General features: G+C 39.7%; 2 protein-coding genes across 3 annotated transcripts in view; one reads left to right on the top strand and one right to left on the bottom strand.

Moving 5' to 3' along the window:
- The window catches only part of Nop17l (Nop17 like), a 102,903-nt gene extending 95,374 nt beyond the window's left edge, over nucleotides 1–7,529 (bottom strand). Inside the window, exons 1-2 of one of the 2 annotated variants that reach the window (XM_067156312.2) lie at nucleotides 7,510–7,529; nucleotides 7,294–7,402 (exon numbers count right to left, since the gene is read on the bottom strand). The gene's annotated coding sequence lies outside the window, so the exon portion shown is untranslated. Of the gene's footprint in view, nucleotides 1–7,293 lie in introns of both variants that reach the window. The other variant, XM_067156311.2, reaches the window with a different exon arrangement.
- Nucleotides 7,530–7,630: 101 nt separating this feature from the next.
- The window catches only part of LOC136884250 (methionine adenosyltransferase 2 subunit beta), an 80,771-nt gene continuing 68,151 nt past the window's right edge, over nucleotides 7,631–20,250 (top strand). The window contains exons 1-2 of the mRNA XM_067156313.2: nucleotides 7,631–7,768; nucleotides 7,935–8,122. Of these exons, the coding sequence (XP_067012414.2) occupies nucleotides 7,653–7,768; nucleotides 7,935–8,122 (304 nt within the window). The 5' untranslated portion in view covers nucleotides 7,631–7,652. The remainder of the gene's footprint in view (nucleotides 7,769–7,934; nucleotides 8,123–20,250) is intronic.

Here is a 20,250-nt window from a genome sequence, read left to right as displayed (position 1 = left end):
TCAATCTTATTATTAATAATATTATTATTAATCCTCCAAATATTAAAATAGGTAGGAAAAATCAAACAAATTGCCTTGGTTTTGCAGATAATAATAATAATAATAATAATAATAATAATAATAATAATAATAATAATAATAATAATAATAATAATAATAATTTTGTGTTGCTATTTCTAACCGAGTGCAGCCTTGTAAGGCAGATCCTCCGATGAGGGTGGGCGGCATCTGCCATGTGTAGATAACTGCTTGTTATTGTGGTGGAGGACAGTGTTACGTGTGAGTTGCAAGGATGTTGGGGACAGCACAAACACCCAGCCCCCGAGCCAATGGAATTAACCAATGAACGTTACAATCCCCGACCCGGCCGGGAATCGAACCCAGGAGCCTCTGGACCAAAGGATAGCATGCTAACCATTTAGCCATGAAGCCGGATGGGGTTTTGCAGATGACATGGCATTACTACCAGTCAAAGATTTAGGTGAAGGAAAAACTCAAATATCAGAGCTTCACACCATTCCAAATAAAACTGGCCTTAAAATATCATTTGAAATGAAAATCCACAGCCTGTTTCCAGTCATTCGACTGGGTCAGGAATGGAATGAATGAAGCCCCCATCTAGCGGCGAGGATAGGAACTGTGCCGGCTGCCAAAGCCTGTCGCACAAGATCATTTGAGTAAACAGAAATTATGCTCCAAAAACCAACAGCATTAAAAGGAATACATATTAACGGTACTAAAATTAAAATTGTAACACAATTCAAATATCTAGGCGAGTTAATAAAAAATAATTTCAATTCAAAAACCTTCAATTCAGATAAGGGCAAACAAGTTATCTAAGGAAAAAAAAATAACGTGGTAAACTTACAAAAAGAAATGCTTATCAATTAATGCAAAAAATCAAACATTACACAGGCATAAAGCCAGAAGCCACATACACCGCAGAAACATTATTCCATCTAACCAAACAATCTAAAACTGACAGATTACAGAAGATCGAAAGACAATGTGGAAGAACTTGTATCAATAAAAGCAATCAAAAAGATGGGCAATGGCAAATAGTACCTAACAAGGTTGTATATCAGAAATTAGAACACATTACTGATACCATGCACAAGAAAAGACTAGGGTCTTTGGCCACATCCTGAGGATGCCAGATTCGCGACTTCTGAAACAGCTAGTGTAGTAAAATCTTGCTTCAAAAAAATACTACAACTGGATGCAGATGGATAAAAGAAATTAGAGAGGATTTGAAAGAAATTGGCCTTACAGTAGATGACACTATGGATAAGAAAAAAGTTTTTTTTACAAGTTGTTTTACGTCGCACCGAGACATAGATAGGTCTTATGGCGACAATGTGACAGGAAAGGGCTAGGAGTGGGAAGGAAGAGGCCGTGGCCTTAATTAAGGTACAGCACCAGTATTTGCCTGGTGTGAAAATGGTAAACCATGGAAAACCATCTTCAGGGCTGCCGACAGTGGGGTTCGAACCCACTATCTCCCGAATACTGGGTACTGGCCGTACTTAATCGACTTCAGCTATCGGGCTTGACTTTCCCCTTTAAACCCACAAAAAAGAAAATCCTAACTAGAATATTCTCTACAAAGAAAGGGCAAGAATATCAACACGTATGAAGAAGTATGAAGAAACACAAGGCTTGGACAGTTCCTACCAAGAAATCGACAAACCAAAGGTTTGATTAAAGTGATTCCAATGTGGTCTCAAAATAAGAAGAAAAAGAATCTTTTTCTTGTGCCACTTCCTCATACAAGGTTGGTGATCATTCTGGATTTTTCTTCTACTTCATGTTTCCTGTATCACAGTTTTCATATTGTGGATGTCGAACTAATATCGGAGGTTCCAAGTCCGTACAATCTTCTCCACCTGCATTCACATTTCCTTTCTATAGTCAGTTAAAAAAAATAATTGTATGACCTCAGCTGCGGAGTGAAGGCATTTTAATTTGATGCCATTTAGACTGCCTACGTGCCAATTGCTACATTCTACTATTGACAGAGTGTGTTCAATAGTGACATGAGGAAAAAGATGAGGAGAGTCATGAAAGTCCTTGAGATTCCAGGGAAAAATCATTAATATTGCCAAAGAGATGTATAACAATGATACGTGTCAAGTACAGAAACAGAGGATGCTATCAGAGCCCATTTTAGTTAAAGCAGGGGTTAAGCAAATTTGTCTGTTATAAGTATTACCAATATTGTTTCTTATGGTATTAGATCTGATGATGAGGACAGCGATGAATTAGATCAAGAAGAACATCTAAATGGTCTTCCACACTTCATACATTCTCTTCCACAGAGGAGAAGTAAAGACTATGCAGTTTGCAGTAAACGTAAAGTGAAGGGGGGAACAACGTGAAACAGTATTTTTCTGTAATACACATACCGGGACTGTACAAGAAAGCCTGGATTACATCCTGTTGAATGTGCAAGTCAAGGTGCAACGGTGTATAGCCTAAAGATAGCTATAAAAATGAAAACAGACCTGAAGTAACTGGGTACTTCTGGGTATCCTATGAACTTAAAAGTTGTTACCAGTGAACCTGACACCCCCGAGATGTTTAGTAAAATAGAAAATTTCTAAAATTTCTTGAGGCCGAGCTGCAGTGGGGAGGGGGGTGGCATTGTCAAAATGGGGCTAAGAAGCAAAACAGCAAAAGCAGGCTTACACAAGCGTACAACCTATTTTCACCACATCAGAAACTTATGTTCCAAACCAATAGGCCATCAGTATTCATTTGCGTAACTTTGCACGAAAGCCAAAAAGTTATTTCCCAATAAGAAAAAGAATGTTATGAAAAACTTATTTGGGGTCATTTTTATGCGACTATTAGTAGTTTTCTGAGCGTGTTTGCCACTGTGTTCTGTGATGAAAATGAGTGATCTTCGGGAAAATCACGAATATACAATAGTTATACAGCCGGTTTTAAAGTTCGCATAATTCTGTATGAGGAAGAAAACGCGAATCAAGTTGTGGAAAGAGAATTCAGTGTTTCAGAAGCACATATTCAGTACCGACGGAAACAAAAGTACCCGGAGAAAATACTCGCCGCCAAAGATTCGAAAATTTTCGGACGACGTCTGTGTTTTCGACCGGTCACCGCTGCACTGATGACTCAACAAACGGAGAAATTTGAACAGGTGACCGGCGATGAGAACGGTGAAATCTAAATTCCAACTTATAAAGTACATGACACATAATAAAACCAAAATTCATGTACGGCATTCTTAAAAAAAATTGCGGCAGCGCCGGTGATGCTTTTTGAGTTCTGACCTTTTTCAGAAATATGCATTCCTGTATAAATATTACAATAAAAAGCATTGCCATAACACATACAGTAGTGTACCGTATGTGTTTTCTCGCATAATTTATGCACCCTTATTTCAAGATAGCCTCCGTGCACGCCAGCCTCTCCGTGGTTGAAATCCCGGTCACTCCATGTAAGAGTTGTGCTAGACAAACCGGAGGCGGAACAGGTTTTTCTCCGGGTACTCCGATTTCCCCCCGTCATCTTTCATCATTCCAGCAACACTCTCCAATATCATTTAATTTCATCTGTCAGTCATTAATCATTGTTCCAGAAGAGTCCGACAGGCTTTGGCAGCCGGCACAGTTCTTATCCTCGCCTCTAGATGGGGCTTCATTTATTCCATTCCTGCTTGCATTCCTCACCTGGTCACATGACTGGAAACAGGCTGTGGATTTTCATTTCCATTTCAAGATAGATTTTTTAAAACTAAATAATGACAAGAAATATGCCAGAAAATACGGTAGTGATTTCTAGGGCTTGAAAGTTTCCTGGAAGTCCAAATTAACTTTTAACATAAAAAAGTCGAGGAAGTGTCGAGGAATTTTTCTTTGACATATTAAAGACGTAATCTGCATTAATAAACGGATGTCAAAGTGTAGCCGTGTATAATGGTGGCTATAAAAATGAAAATATACATGAATGAATGAGGCGCATCCAAGCACCCTACAAACTAAAACCTTGATATTGGTACCAGAGAACCAGCAGGCCATAGTGAGAACTGATGGTACAATGCGTTCATTCTTCAAAGTAGTTACAGGGGTTAGACAAAACAGGAGTCTCTTAGCTTTGTTGTTCACATTTTATGTGGAACGCTTACGGAAAAGTATACAGAAATATGGTCCGAATTCTATGCAAGAGAATCCATGACATATTTTGAGTGGAAAGCGGCCGACTACGATCTCCGACATACGGTAATTCGTTCCACTTTCAAGTGTGTAAAATCAAAGCCTCCTTCCTATGAGCCAACCTTCGACTGCATCTGTGAACCATGTGGAAAGAAATGTGAACGATATCACGTGAAGTGGTGTAGTAGGAGACAGGAGTCTCTTAATGACTTAGGGCTTACGCTATGTAACGAATACGCTTTTCATTTTCACGGCCATCGTTTTGGATCAATGGTTGGCTATTAGCTGCAATAAATCTATTGTTATAGACATGTCAATACAGCTTTTGCTGTGTCAAGAAAACAATGTCTATTATTAAGAGGCGTGAAACCATCAGTCTTTAAATAATATAGTAAGCAGTTTGTCCTGTGCCGACGACTTGGTTTTATTGCCAGACTGTACTGAACGACTGCAATCTTCAGGCTTGGAAAGAGGTTACCTAGCCGAGGCGGTAAAGGCGTGCTCCGTTCACCCAAAAGGACGTATAGGTAGGTACATTTCTCCGCCAGGAAGTCGAAAACATTCAGAATCGAGATTGCCACTCCTAAAGCAACATATGGTACTGAGGTTCACTCAGCCTAAAAAGAAAAAGTACCTAGGCCTACCAGGTTCATTTCTGGCAGCAAAGACGGGGTACTTAGTGTCGACGTTACGGATAGTGGAAACCTTTACCTTCCACCCCAAGGGTCTTCATAGCCAGTATGGAGAGGGCTTTGCCTTTTTTGTAAAGAGCTGCAGGAAGTATGTTACGAATAGTAGTATATTCAAGTAATGTCAAGAGCACTGAATTTCCTGGAGGGAATGCAAAACTATGAACAGGTGGTGCATTCTCGCACGATGGTGCAGTACCGTACCGGTAACTAATTTTAAGTGCGATAGAATCAAGGAGTAGTAGCAAAGCTAATCCAGTGAGCTCGCAGTCGTGGTCACCAGTATTCTGTAAGAAGGAAATGAGCCAGCTATCAGACGAAATTACCTTGTTTACATCAACCTGTTTAGACCGACTTCGTTGTATGGAAGTGAAAGCTGGGTGAACTCAGAATATCTTATTCATAAGTTGGAAGTAAGACATGAAAAGAACATTAAAGACTGCTGGCACAAACAGATGGGAACAACTGCAGGAATGTACTCAGAATGAGGAAATACAGGGCAAGTTAGAAAATAATTCAATGCATAAAGCTATGCATATAAACTGGTTTTGGTGGTCAGATAATGTGAGACAAATGGAGGAGGATAAGTTACTATGGAAAAGCAGAGGGAGACCAAGGCAACGATGATCAGACTCAGTTTTAACGATTTTGAGATAAAAGGTGTGGAACTAATTGAGGCCAGAGAGCTAGTTGCAAACAGTGGAGTGTGGAGGTGAATAGTTAATTCAAAGAGTCTTGCATACTAAATACTGGAAGGTATAACAGTCTATAATAAAAATGCATGTATTATTATCTTCATAATCACCATCAACAGCATGAATACATGCATGAGGCATGACTGGGATGAAACCTGCAATCTTGAGTTGTAACACCACAATGAATGAAGCCACCCAATCTTGACATTAATATTTTTCTACAAATACTAATACCGGTACTAATTAAATATTTTGTGATCTATTAATAAAATGTAGGCTTAATTGACAGCTCCTGAAACTCCAATCATTCTATGCAATCTACTGTATTTAGGACGCAGGGGCAACGATTTAGGACTGTTCCCTATGTGGGCCACTAATGGTGGTATCAATTTTAGGTCAACTTAAATTGGAGGCCTGCAGTCTTCAGAGACGTCCAGTTCTCTTAGGTTTGTTATGATGAAGATTGTTGTTTAAAGGGGCCTAACATCTGGTACATCGACCCTCTGTAGGTTTCGAAAATCAATACCGTACTACAAAGGCATAAATTTGGAATAGCAATTGACAATCTTCAAATTATAGTGCCTTTTATGAAATACAGTCATTGAAGTGCTTTAAGTAAGGTATAAAAGTAGGTACTTAACGACCTAAAAACCGTAACGGTACAAATATAAGAAATTATCCCCAAACGAATATAGCGATTAGGCTCTTATATAAAAAAGTTTTACTTTATCACTAACCACACCCCCACGGTGACTACCTGCGTATGACATAGATTAATATCGATTATTTGTACGGTGGCAGGCACAATACCTGATCTTGATTCACAAGGAGGCCAACTATTAGTACGATCAAATGTGTGACGTAACTTGTAAGGAAGGGGCTTGCGTTCTTTGCACACGGCTGGAGGATCGAATCCCCGCAATCGGTCGGCATGTGACAGTGCTCACTGCGACATATCCTCGTCAGCAGACGTTCAGGCACGCTACAGAACCCTTACGAACTTAACACTCTTCTAAGACCGTCGGAAGGACCACAAAGCATTCACTATCTCTAATGCCGCAGCAGCTGATGCAAAAACACCTAGAAATTACCGGAATACTAAACAACTCTAGGTACAGAAAACAGAAGAAACATTACCACGATAATGTCAGACAATTTCGCACGGGCATTTACATAAAGAAAACAAATTTAAATTGACTATGAACATGTATAATTTTGGAACATAAACTTACGTTACCGTACTTACCAATACAATTCTCGACATATACCCTAGACCTGCATGTTATTTATATATCTATATAATTATTCCATCACGCTAGTATAAGCTTTTCACGGGAGACAGCTAGAAGTGTAATTAATATTTTAACAAAAATGCAGCAAAGAGAACTGCGTTAATCCTTCGATAATCGGCAACCTTGCCTATGAGACTAAAAAAATTTAAAAAATCTGTTGGATAAACCGCAACTGACGAGATCAAGCAAAATTATAATAACGTAACAGAATAATATATAAATATTGTATAAACCTTACGAACTGTACTATTTGATTAGCAAGATCACGCCAGGAAGACATACCACCAGACGAGTCCTTGAACTTGCAAAGAAACACGTCCCATCGTAGGCGTATAAAGATACACGAAAACAACAACGTGGCTGATTAATTGGTTCTGCTATCATACCGGCACGGATAACTTACAGACAAATCATAATATTGACAAACTATATCAGAACTTACCTCAAGTTTCGACCGCTGACCCCAGGCCGTTGAAAAGTAGCAGCTCGGCTCTTTAATAATGCCAATACGTAGCTAAGAGGTAATTGTAGTATTAAAGTGGGATCCGCAACTGCCAATAAAATTATGCATGGACGTGTTAATGTTCTCAGAGGTATTAAATATGCGTACAATCAATAAATTGATTAAACATGTTGCTAGTAGGAACAGAGATAATACCGCTATATAACAACACACAACAGCTGATTACGAAAACAAGATGGCTCTGAAGCGTGTTGATAAACAAAAAAAAGGTTACAAAAAAGGAACGAGATGACCTGATTGACATGAAAGTCATTTCGTATAGCTGAGAAAACTACAAAATGACCCATCAGAGTAAAAAGTTGTTATTAACTGGTGCATCCGGATTACTAGGGAGAGCAATTTACAAAAGATTTCACCGAGAAGGCTGGGATATTCTTGGTACAGCATTTTCTAGGTAAACACAATTAAATACTCTTCTAAAAATAACTATTTTTAAGTAGTAAACAATCTAAGAGAGTTCATTGCGACATTCACTATTTAAAGGTCAAACGACCGAGATCTGAATAGTTTCATGGACACTTTACAAGTCCTCCTAACCTATTCAATGTATTTGATTACAGGGTTGGACCGGGCCTTGTAAAACTTGATTTGACAGATGAAACGGCGGTGGAGTCTGTATGGACAGAATTCAAACCAACTTTTGTGATTCATTGTGCAGCCCAACGCTTCCCAGATAAAGTCGCGGCCGACCCTGACACCGCTACCAAATTAAATGTAGATGTCACCAAACATCTGGCAGAATTTGCAGGTACATCATAACCTCCAATACCATTATTATTGATTCAGTGGGCAACACAATAGGCTCAGGATAGTTGACCTTCTGTCATGTCCAAGGCGTCAGGCTAGAGAAAGACAGACTGATGAATACCTAGGAAAGATACTTCGCAGAATGGCATCCTAGGGAATATTCTTTTTTTAATTTATGAAAGTGAAATAGTTTAGAGTAGCCTAGGTTCTTGCTGACATGCTCTTGTTGGACAGTAATTGATTGTCATGTGAAGTGGTTCTGGGAGGTATAACACCAGATGAACAGTTGAAATTGAACGAAAGTTTGAACCACGAAATTTCACCTATTCAGAGGGGAGACAGATGTATGAAGATTTTTCTTCAGCTTCCTCAGTGTTCCAGCCTTGTTCTCCTTGTTAAATATTGGATTTCACCATATCTCTATATTTTGTTCAAATCCATCTCAAGGATTCCATTGTAATGGGTGTTACATTCAAATAGGAAAAAAAGAAAATAGGCCTATATTTTCTCCAGAAATACATTTGAAATACTAGACTAGAAAAAATACTTATGTTTAAATACTAAATTAAGTGAAAGCATTTACCATATTAGAAGTGTAACATGTGTTTCAGGTAGGTATAAATTGTACACAGCTTTATACTGTGTTTGCAAAATTTAATTGAATATTCTACACTTATAGCCTCCACAAATGTTCTGAATGAAAAAAAAAAAAAAAAAAAAATCTTTGAAACTCCTGTTGTACATAGTTTTAGGTTTTTTTAGTGCTAAAAAAATACGTATAGTATTGGAACACGTGCTACAAGAATTGTAACAGGTGTTATGGAGTTGGTGTACACAAGTTAACAAACAAACAAATGATACTCTATATTGAGTTGATTATTTGAGATAGGCCTATACAGAACAGTTGTTAAGTCCAATAGTAAATAAATAAATACATATACATACACAATAATTAGTGATTTCTCATTTACATCAACTACTGTACTGAATGAAATTCTGTTCTTCAAATTAATTTTTATATGGAAGAAGCAGTTTTCCAATAAATACACACATAAATCTTCATTAGGCCTATAGACTGTTATGCCTTTTAGTGTTCAGCCTGCAAGCCTCTGTGATTTTACTAAACTCTGCCACAGTCCTCTCTTTATAACTAGCTCTGTGGCTGCATTTAGTTCTACTTTAAATCATTAGAAACTCTGTATAACCATCGTCGTCTTGGTCTCGCTCTATTTCTTTTAGCCTCCCGAGTCCATTATTCTCCTAGGTAACGTATCCTCTTCTATTCGCCTCGCATGACCCCACCGCCTAAGCAGGTTTGTGCGGATAGATTCATCAGTCAAGTTCATTTCTAACTCGGCCTCTATCTTCTCATTCCAAGTAACCTCCTGCCATTGTTCCCACATGTTTGTACTAGCAATCATTCTTGCTAATTTAATGTCTGTTACTTCTAACTTATGAATAAGATGTTGTCTTTTTCAAGTCAAGACCTGTCTTTACTGGAAGACTACTTCAAAATCTGGAGACTCCAACCCAGTGCGAGCAAAACAGAAGTGTCCTGCTTTCATTTAAATAATCGTTTGGCGAACGTGAAACTGATGTTAGTTTCAGAGGGAGAATTCTTCATCATAACTGGAACCCAAAATACCTTGGTGTCATCTTGGACCGTACACTATCCTTCAAACAACACCTCCTGAACTTAGCACAAAAGTTGAAGTCTCGAAATAACATCCTTCATAAACTGTGTGGAACTACTTGGGGATCTTCAGCAACCACTTTGCGATCTTCAGCCCTGGGTTTGGTGTATTCAAGTGCCGAGTATTGTGCACCTGTTTGGATGAACAGTCATCATACAAGGCTTGTTGACACCCAGCTTAATACCACAATGCGCATCATATCTGGCGCAATCACATCTACTCCAGTTCATTGGCTTCCACTGCTAACTGGTATAATGCCACCTGATCTACGCCGATCTAATGCCCTTATGAAGGAATTTCACAAGATCTCAAGAAATCCTAGTCTACCCGTGAATAGTGACCTGCCACTTCTGAATCTTAACAGACTAAAATCACGCCATCCAACTCTGCGTGATGCCTCTAACATGGATGCTAAAGATTTTAAATCTCTTGATGAGTGGAAAAGTAGATGGGAAGCAGCAACGGATGTGCGCCTTCATACCTTCTTCTCAGGTCCCAGACTTCCAAGTGGATCCCACCTACCACGCAAGACCTGGACTGCCCTGAATAGAATCAGAACAGGACATGGTCGGTGCAGAGCCGCTCTCCATAAGTGGAAAAAGCTACCTAACCCAGACTGTGACTGCGGAGCTCCACACCAGACTGTTCGTCATATCGTCAGGGAATGTAGGATTCGAGCCTATCACGGTGATGAGGATGACTTCCTGCTGCTAACTCCGGATGCTGCACGCTGGATCGAAGAATTAGACATTCAATTGTGAAGCACAAGTTGCTTTGTTTCTCAGCTGTAAATATGTATATATGTATATTACTGATTATGTCTGTATAAGCCATACGCTAAATAATAATAATATGAATAAGATATCCTGAGTCCACCCAGCTTTCACTCCCGTAAAGCAAAATTGGTCTGAAAACAGACCAGTATAAAGATAGTTTTGTCTGGAAGCTGACTTCCTTCTTACAGAATACCGTTGGTCGCAACTGCGAACTCACTGCGTTAGCTTTGCTGCCCTTGATTCAATCTCACTTACTATACTAAATTACCATCCTGGAGGAATACACGTCCTAAATACTTGAAAAGATCTTCCTGTTCCAGTTTTATATTCCCAACCTGACAATCAGTCAGGTTTCTTCCCTACCGACTCCACTTTCGTTTTGGGAAGGCTAATTTTTATGTCATACTTATTGTGCCTATTTTCAGGTTCCAAAATATTAGACTGCAGGCATTTGGCACAATCTACCATTAAGACCAAGTCATCAGCTTAGGCCAAACTCTTTCTATATTTCCACCTAACTGAATTCCTCCCTGTTAGTTTATACCTTTCAATATCAATGAAATGGTGTATGGCTTTTAGTACCGGGGGTGTCCGAGGACAAGTTCGGCTCGCCAGGTGCAGGTCTTTTGATTTGACGCTCGTAGGTGACCTGCACGTCGTGATGAGGATGAAATGATAATGAAGACGACACATGCACCCAGTTCCTGTACCAGGGGTATTAACCTGTGATGGTTAAAATTCCCGAACCTGCCGGGAATCGAACCCGGGACCCCTGTCACCAAAGGCCAGCACGCTAACCGTTTAGTCAAGGAGCTGGACTCGGTATCAATGCAAACTATGAACAACAATAGCCTTGTCCAACCCCTGTAAGTACGTTGAACCAAGAAATCATTCTACTACCAATTCTCACCCCAGTCCAATTGTCGACATACTGTAAATACCTTTGTTTGCTTTTCAATTAATCTTTTAAAAACTGAGAAAATTTCATAGTCCTGTCATCTGACTCTTCACAAATTGATTCTCCCTACATATTTTCACCTTTAGAGTGCCATTAGATGAAGCATTTCATCATTATCATTGCAGTTATGTAGCCATAGCTGATTTTGGCAAAATTAGGACCCAGACTTAACCAGGAATCTTGTGGCAATATTTAGGACTAGAGATAAAGATGGTGGCAGATACATCACAGATGTAAAGGTCATCCCTAGTGAAAGCATGGGCGGTGACCACAGATTGTTGGTAGTAGACTTCAAACATAAGACTAATGAAACGCAGAAAATTATTATGAAAAAACCAAGGGTTAAAACTTGGAAGTTGCAAGAAGTCCAAATAAAGGAAGAATACAAACTAAGGATTCAACAGAGTTTGCCGAAGGGTGAAGTAACCAACGTTAATGAAGAGTGGAAGGCCTTCAAAGACACCTTTATGGCCACAAACCTCCTACGCTGGCGTAGCAGGGGGAGAGGTGATACTCCCACGTGGCACGTCCCAGTTGGCAGATAGGGGGGTCCTAACCGGCTTGCCGGCGGACTTGATGGAAATAAAATACCTCTTGCGGACCAAACACACAACCCCCTGTGGGTGGGGGACTCAGGCGAGGAATACACTCACGGTATTCTCTGCCTGTTGTAAGAGGCGACTAAAAGGGGCAACCAAGGGATGATTGTATTAGAATTGAAACTACTTGTGATTAGTACCGCCACGCGGGGAACACCATGGGTCGCTTTTACTTGCGCATAGTACCACTATGTTCGGTACCATATAAGTTTGTGATTAGTAGCAAAAGAGTACGTTGCCGGCTTTTACAGTACCTGTGATTGGTAGCAATATATGAGCGATACCATGGGATGAGCGACACCATGGTTCTGGCTTGCCTATGATTAGTATCCACTATATGAGGAACACCAAGGGATAGCGCGAGTCCCTGTGGTTAGTACACTTACATGATGAACACCATAGGTTTGCATTGCCTGTAAATGGTGCCACAATGTGTGAATTTCATTACCTGTGTGTAGTACCATAATGTGGGGAATACCGCAAGTCTACGCTACTTTTGATTAGTACTGCAGCTTGACAAATACCATAGTTCTCCTTGCCTAGTGATAAGTACCATTATGAGGGGCCGATGATTTGGATTTTGGACCTCTTTAGACTAAAAGCATCATCGATTGAGTATTATGCTATAGACGCAGTCCCTTGGTCAGTAATACTATTATTTCAGGTCATTTTCTGTGAATGCGAGACATCGTGTGTCGGATCCACTGATTGTTTTAAATTCATATCCATCCATTCATTCTTCATCCTCACGTTTTTAATTCTGGTCAGTGGAGGATTTTGGACTTTTAATTTGTCATTCCATCAACAGTGGACAGCTTGCAATTGTCATTCCATTTCGACTCATTTCGTACCATTAGGGGCCGATGACCTAGACTTTAAACAACAATCATCATCATCAACACCTTTGTAGGTAAGGGTTATTCTGCCCGAAGGCAGGTCCAAACCTCCGCAGAGGTGTTCCTGAGCCAGAGTTTACGTGCGGTAGTGTGGCCAGTTCCTTTCCGCTCCTCCGTTCCCTTACCCCCCACCAACAGTGTGTGGCAACCCATCCAACTCCTGACCACGCCGAATGTTGCTTAACTTCGGAGATCTCACGGGATCCGATGTTTCAACACGGCTACGGCCGTTGGCAACACCTTTGTGGGAGAAGCCAAAAACCTATGTGGAGTTACAAGTTCTGTCAAAAGAAAAAAGGAGACGCAATGGTGGAATGATAGAGTGAAAACAGCGGTGAAAGAAAGAAACCAAATAAAGAAGGCACTGGACAAGGAAAAACAAAAACCGGGACAAGAATGCAATGAACAAGAAATATAAAGACTTCAAGGAGTATACAGGAACAAGAAACTTGCTGTAAAGATCATTGTAAGGGAAGAAAAAGAGAAGAAATGGAAAGAGTTTGCAGACAGACTGGAAGAGGACAGTAGAGGAAATATGAAATTACTATACAGAGTAGTGAAAAACAAGCGAAAGGATCAAGAGACCATAAAAGCAATAGAATGTGATGATGGAACTCTGGCACAAGAAGAAGGAGAAACTAAACAAGAACTCAAGATCTATTTCGAAAAGCTGCTGAATGGAGATACAGAAAACATAATGGATAGAGGAGAGCCAAGTCGAGGAACCAGAACTGAACCACCAATTACATGGCTTGAAGTTGAAAATGCGCTCAAGAGCATGAAGAAAGGAAAGACAGTGGGCATAGATGAACCAAGTGCAGATATGCTGAAAGCAGCAGCAATTCCAGGAATCCAATGGATCTGCAGACTGCTTAACAAGATATGGGAGGAAAATACTGTTCCTAAGGACTGGGAGATGGGCATCATTGTACCTCTGTTCAGGAAAGGAAGCCGATGAAAATGTACTAATTACCGTGGTATCACACTACTGTCTGATGTCCTGAAAATATTGGAAAAAATAATAGAGACCAGAATCAGAGATATTGTTTAACCAATTTTGGAAGAAGAGCAGTATGGTTTCAGACCAGGAAGGTCAACTACAGACCTTATTTTTGCAATTAGGATGCTAATGGAAAAATACTGGGAGAAGAACAAGCCTTTATTTCTAATATTTTTGGACATTGAGAAAGCATACAACAGTGTACCAAGGGAAAGAATTTGGCAATGCATGAAAGAACTTCAAGTACGAGACAACCTCACAGACATAGTGAAAATGTTGTATAGTGGGAATAGAAGTTAGATTATAAGACTAGATTGTTTGGATAGATGAATTTTGTTTGAAACTTACCTTGTAATGTTCATTTTGAAAATAATATTTTGAATACAAGAGATCACCGTTGATTTTATGGAAACCCGCAACCTTCACATCTCTATGGCCTTTGGTAGGTTTCCCAGCCCCATTGCACATTCCTTGTTTATTGTCGTCAAGTTGCCCAACCTGCTATTTGTTCGTGTGTTTTCGGCGCAGTTCATCAGATGTTTATTGCGTGTCTAGGGTTTAAAGTACCGTGTAATTTGATTTATTTTCCTCCCTTTTAAATGTGTATCGTGTAACCGCCGAAAACCGGTCACACAAGCATCTCGTCTCCTTACTCCTCTAAGTTTACCCAGCACAAAGTTTGAAACATTTTAGTCACACTACTCTTTTGTCGAATATCACGCAGAACAAATCGTGCTGCTTTCCTTTGAATTTTTTTCAGTTCTCGTATCTAGTAGTCCTGGTGGGGGTCCCATACACTGGAGCCAGAGACTTATCTCGTTAATATGATTACCCCAAAGAAGGTCATTCCTTATATTAACACCTAGGTACTTTCCTTGTTCCCCATGAGGTACTATGTCCGACTCATTGGCTGAATGGTCAGCGTACAGGCCTTCGGTTCAGAGGGTCCGGGGTTCGATTCCCGGCTGGGTCGGGGATTTTAACATTCATTGGTTAATTCCAGTGGCTCGGGAGCTGGGTGTTTGTGCTGTCCCCAACATCCCTGCAACTCACACACCACACACAACACTATCCTCCACCACAATAACACGCAGTTCTCTACACATGGCAGATGTCGCCCACCCTCATCGGAGGGTCTGCCTTACACGAAATTATTATTATTATGAGGTACTATCACCCCATCAACACAATAATTAAAACTGAGAGGACATCAACGTACAACTTTACATTCATGAATAATAAAGGCCCCTTGCTAGACACCACGGAGGTCTGCTATATCCATTTGGATCAATATTTCAACCCAAATCTGAACCTGAATGACATTTCTGAAAGCCCAGAATCTTATTTAATGTCCTCATTTCAGTCTTTAATAGTGCCAGACTTTCCAAAAACAGTTTGTTCTTTCAGATTTTACGTAACAAATTATCGCGCTATCCTTCCCTATCAAGTCTGCGTGACTCAGCCCCTTCCATTGCCCCTCTTCCCCTCCCTCGTGATCCACCCCTCTCCCTCCCTTAACACTGTGCTATGCTCCCAGTAAGCTCCAGCCTTCAGGTACTCTCCATTCTCTGTACAAACAGGCCCATCAAGGTGAGTCCCTTACTTAAATTTTTTTTAATTTTATGCCCTCTTTTCCATCAACTTATTTTAATTCAAAAATTTTTCTTTCTCACACTTCAGGACCCGCATTGGATCGAGAACTTTCTGGTTTCATAACAATACTTCTGTCAGTGCCGTCAACACAATCCACTTGCTTAATTAATTTATAATTTATTGTTTACCTTATGAAAACTGATGATACAGGCCACTACCAAGTTACACATTAGTAGCAGAGGAACAGTGATTTACATCAGCTTTTAGATGTCAACATTCATCCTGTGTTTATTCACGCCATGCTCAAGACTTTTACGCATTACACAGTGACACAGACAACCATTTGTTAATTTTTTTCACTTCTATTTTATTATTCAACCGTCAAGTCCCTAACTTGTAAATTTTGTAAGAATGACTTTTAAGCACCATCAAGTTGTATATTTCATCCATTTAATGTCATTTTATTGCTAATGGTCTATATTATGTATTATAATATATATATATATGTATGTATATATCTATCTTTGTTGATTTGACCTATTGTGGCTGATGATGGTGTCCAAAGACATCGAAACCGCTCCCTAATAAAAATGTTGTGATCTTGTATTAGCAACATATTTTGTATTGATATAAGGTGGACCATTTGTACTCTCCTTTTTTTGTATGTAAGAAAACGTTCCACATTTACAATACTTAAAATCCATCTGAACCAGCCAGACAAGTCAGCAATAGCTGAGCACGCCCTATTGTAGGGTCATGAAGTCGTGTTTCAAGATGTTCGAGCTCTTACCCACACTAAACACTACAGGTCTAAGGATTATACGGGAAGCTGTGGAAATACGTTAAAAATCCTAAGAATTTCAACAGGGACACTGGCTATCAGATAAGTAATACATGGTTACCAGCCATTAAGGATCTATGTGCCTCTGTGGATCCGTGGTAGAGTGTCGGCCCCCGGATCCCAAGATAGCGGGTTCAAACCCGGCAGAGGTAGTCGGATTTTTGAAGGGCGGAAAAAAGTCCATTCGATGCTCCATGTCGTACGATGTCGGCATGTAAAAGATCTCTGGTGACACATTTGGTGTTTACCCGACAAAATGCATTAAATCTCAGCCATAGACGCCCAAGAGAGTTTCGGTTTACTCGGTCTGCCATCTAGTGGGCGTAGAGTAAAACGGAACGTCAAAATTGATGAGCAGACAGCCAGATGGCGTCAAATCGAATAGTCTGCACACAGTAGCTGAGGCCATACGATTATTATTATTATTATTATTATTATTATTATTATTATTATTATTATTATTATTATTATTATTATTATTATTATTATTAAGGGTTTATGTAGGTATGTAGTTCTCTTCCCTGCTCTCTCTATATTGTTATTTTGTTTCGGTGTTTTCCAAATTCTTACGTTCGTCATCACCAGTTGGTTCATTCCAACCTATGTGTTATAACACGTATACACTGGTTATGCCCCCTCTCCCCCTCTCACACCGTCCCACATCATTATCATCCTGTGTTTTCTCCACATAGTTTCTTTCCATTCTGTTCAATTATATCCTGGTGTATTTTGTTGCATTTTATTTTATTTTATTTGTTTCTGTTTATTTCTTCTACCACATTTACCTCTAATTTGTCAGATGTCCTCTCTGTTACTTTTCACGCACATACGGTGTGATAGAACATCTTAATTTAAGCTTAATGTTGTCGTCAGCTCCCACTTGTAGCACTGTGCCAGCATACAGTGAGCCACCAAGTGACCAACGAGCACACCCATACAGCTCCAACGGTAGGTTTCTTAAATTCAAATCCTCATTATTGTAGAAGACATCCTTGTGAACAGTCGAGTTTTTCTTCTGAAGACGCGGAGCAAAGTTTTCTGCGAAACGTAAAGAATTCCACCTTGTTTCCTTGACATGGCAGAAACCCAAAAGCTCATATCATGTCTACAAGTATGGGCTGTGAAAGCATCAGTGGTAGACCTAATAATACTTAAAATGTTTGTTCTTTAAAATGAAGTTAAAGGAACATGTTTCGTCCCTCTCGGGGACATCTTCAGCCTTACAATGAACGAAAGTTATGTGGTAAAGATACAAGCATATTTAAAATGTTGTTACACTCTTCGGTAAACTTAAGTCTATAAGGTCTATTCAAGGTGGAGTCTTTGTGTGCAGTTTAACAACAAAGTGGAACATGCAGTTAACATTCCACTTGAAAAGCTTAGTCATTGATCAAAGTATGAAAAAGTTTTATGATTGACAATACAGATAGGTTATTAATGAAATGATAACTTGTTATACAGTCTTGATTTTGCCACAGTGAGTTTCTCTCAACGGTTGGCCGGCAGGCGTGGCCAGCTTACCTGCCTCCTGCCGCGGCATAGCAACATGGGCAGCACTTTGCTCACCTTCGTCGTGTATGACACGAGATAATAATTAAAACTTAAGAAAATAAGAATTAAGAAAATTAGTAATTAAGAATTAAGAAATGGGGGTATTCTGAACTCCAATATCTGTTACTCTGCATTGGAACATACCCATGTAAATAGAACCATGCTTCGTCAGAGAAAAATATTAAGTGTGGATCAGTGATTTCATCATGAACGTTTCGCAACATCCAATTACAAAAATGTACCCGCTTATCATGATCACGTGGATGCAGTTTGTGTACTACACTTAACGTGTATGGTTTCAACTTTAACATTTTCATAGCCTGTCATGCTGAACTCTTCGAAACCCCGGCTTCTTGTCCAACTTGTCTTAGAGATTTTGTAGACTATGTTCTAATATTTCTGCGACTTCATTTACCCTTTCCTTGTTAAGTACACGTTTTTTAACACTTCGCTTCTTATCGAGTAAAGAACTAGTTCCTTTCAGTTTGTTCACGAGTTTCCGCACGGTCTCTCTATTTGGAATGCGTACACCTGGAAATTGTGTTACAAATCACCTAACGACTCCCCTGTAAGGCTCTGTTTTCACATAATTATTGTACATAAATACCCTTTCCTCTACCGTGTACACATGTGGAGGCATTGTGAGAATTATACCCCAAAGTAACACTTCACAACTCAAGAACAGCTGGAGTGACTGATCAACACTTAATACATGTTCTAAGCGCGGACCAAACTGTGAAGTGCGGGCATTCCCATGCTGCCGCTGCGCTGCGTAACGGGAAATGATGAATCAACAGGAGGCAGATAAGCTAGGCGTGCCTGCTGGTCAACCGATGAGAAAAACTCACTGTACTGTTTGTAGTAGAATGTGTTCCATTGATGGGTTGATGAAATGTAATGACAATTTAAAAGTCAATCAATCAATCAATCAATCAATCAATCAATCAATCAATCAATCAATCAATCAATCAATCAATCAATCCTGATCTGCATTTAGGGCAGTCGCCCAGGTGGCAGATTCCCTATCTGTTGTTTTCCTAGCCTTTTCTTAAATGATTTCAATGACATTGGAGATGTATTGAACATCTCCCTTGGTAAGTTATTCCAATCCCTAACTCCCCTTCCTATAAACGAATATTTGCTCCAATTTGTCCTCTTGAATTCCAACTTTATCTTCATATTGTGATCTTTCCTACTTTTAAAGACACCACTCAAACTTATTCGTCTACTGATATCCTCGCACGGCATCCCTCCATTGACAGCTTGGAACATACCACTTAGTCAAGCAGCTCATCTCCTTTCTCCCGAGTCTTCCCAGCCCAAACTTTGCAACATTTTCGTAACACTACTCTTTTCTCAGAAATCGCCCAGAACAAATCGAGCTGCTTTTCTGTGGATTTTTTCCATTTCTTGAATCAAGTAATCCTGGTGAGGGTCCCATACACTGGAACCATACTCAAGTTGAGGTCTCACCAGAGACAAATATGCTCTCTCCTTTACATCCTTACTACAACCCCTAAATACTCTCATACCCATGTGCAGAGATCTGTACCCTTTATTTACAATCATATTTATGTGATTACCCCAATGAAGATCTTTCCTTATATTTATACCCAGGTATTTACAATGATCCCCAAAGGGAACTTTCACCCCATCAATGCAGTAATTAAAACTGAGAGGACTTTTCCTATTTGTGAAACTCACAACCTGACTTTTATCCCTGTTTATCATCATACCATTGCCTACTGTCCATCTCACAACATTATCAAGGTCATTTTGCAGTTGCTCACAATCTTGTAACTTATTTATTACTCTGTACAGAATAACATCATCTGCAAAAAGCCCTATCTCTGATTCCACTTCTTTACGCATATCATTTATATGTATTAGAAAACAAAGGTCCAATAATACTGCCTTGAGGAATTCTCCTCTTAATTATTACAGGAACAGATAAAGCTTCGCCTACTCTAATTCTCTGAAATCCATTTTCTAGAAACGGAGCCATCCATTCAGTGACTCTTTTGTCAAGTCCAATTGCACTCATTTTTGCCATTAGTCTCCCAGGATCTATCCTATTGAATGCCTTAGACAGGTCAATCACGATACAGTCCATTTGACCTCCTGAATCCAGGATATCTGCTATATCCTGTCCAGAACTCATCCACTTACCAGAATTCAGAACACGATGGTGAAGAATGAATGGATGAATATGAATTTAAAA

The sequence above is a fragment of the Anabrus simplex genome, chromosome 12 (genome assembly GCF_040414725.1).
Source record: "Anabrus simplex isolate iqAnaSimp1 chromosome 12, ASM4041472v1, whole genome shotgun sequence".
NCBI classification, from domain to species: Eukaryota; Metazoa; Arthropoda; class Insecta; order Orthoptera; family Tettigoniidae; genus Anabrus; species Anabrus simplex.
Note: the sequence above shows the minus strand (reverse complement) of the source record. Positions and strands in the feature narration are given on the sequence as shown.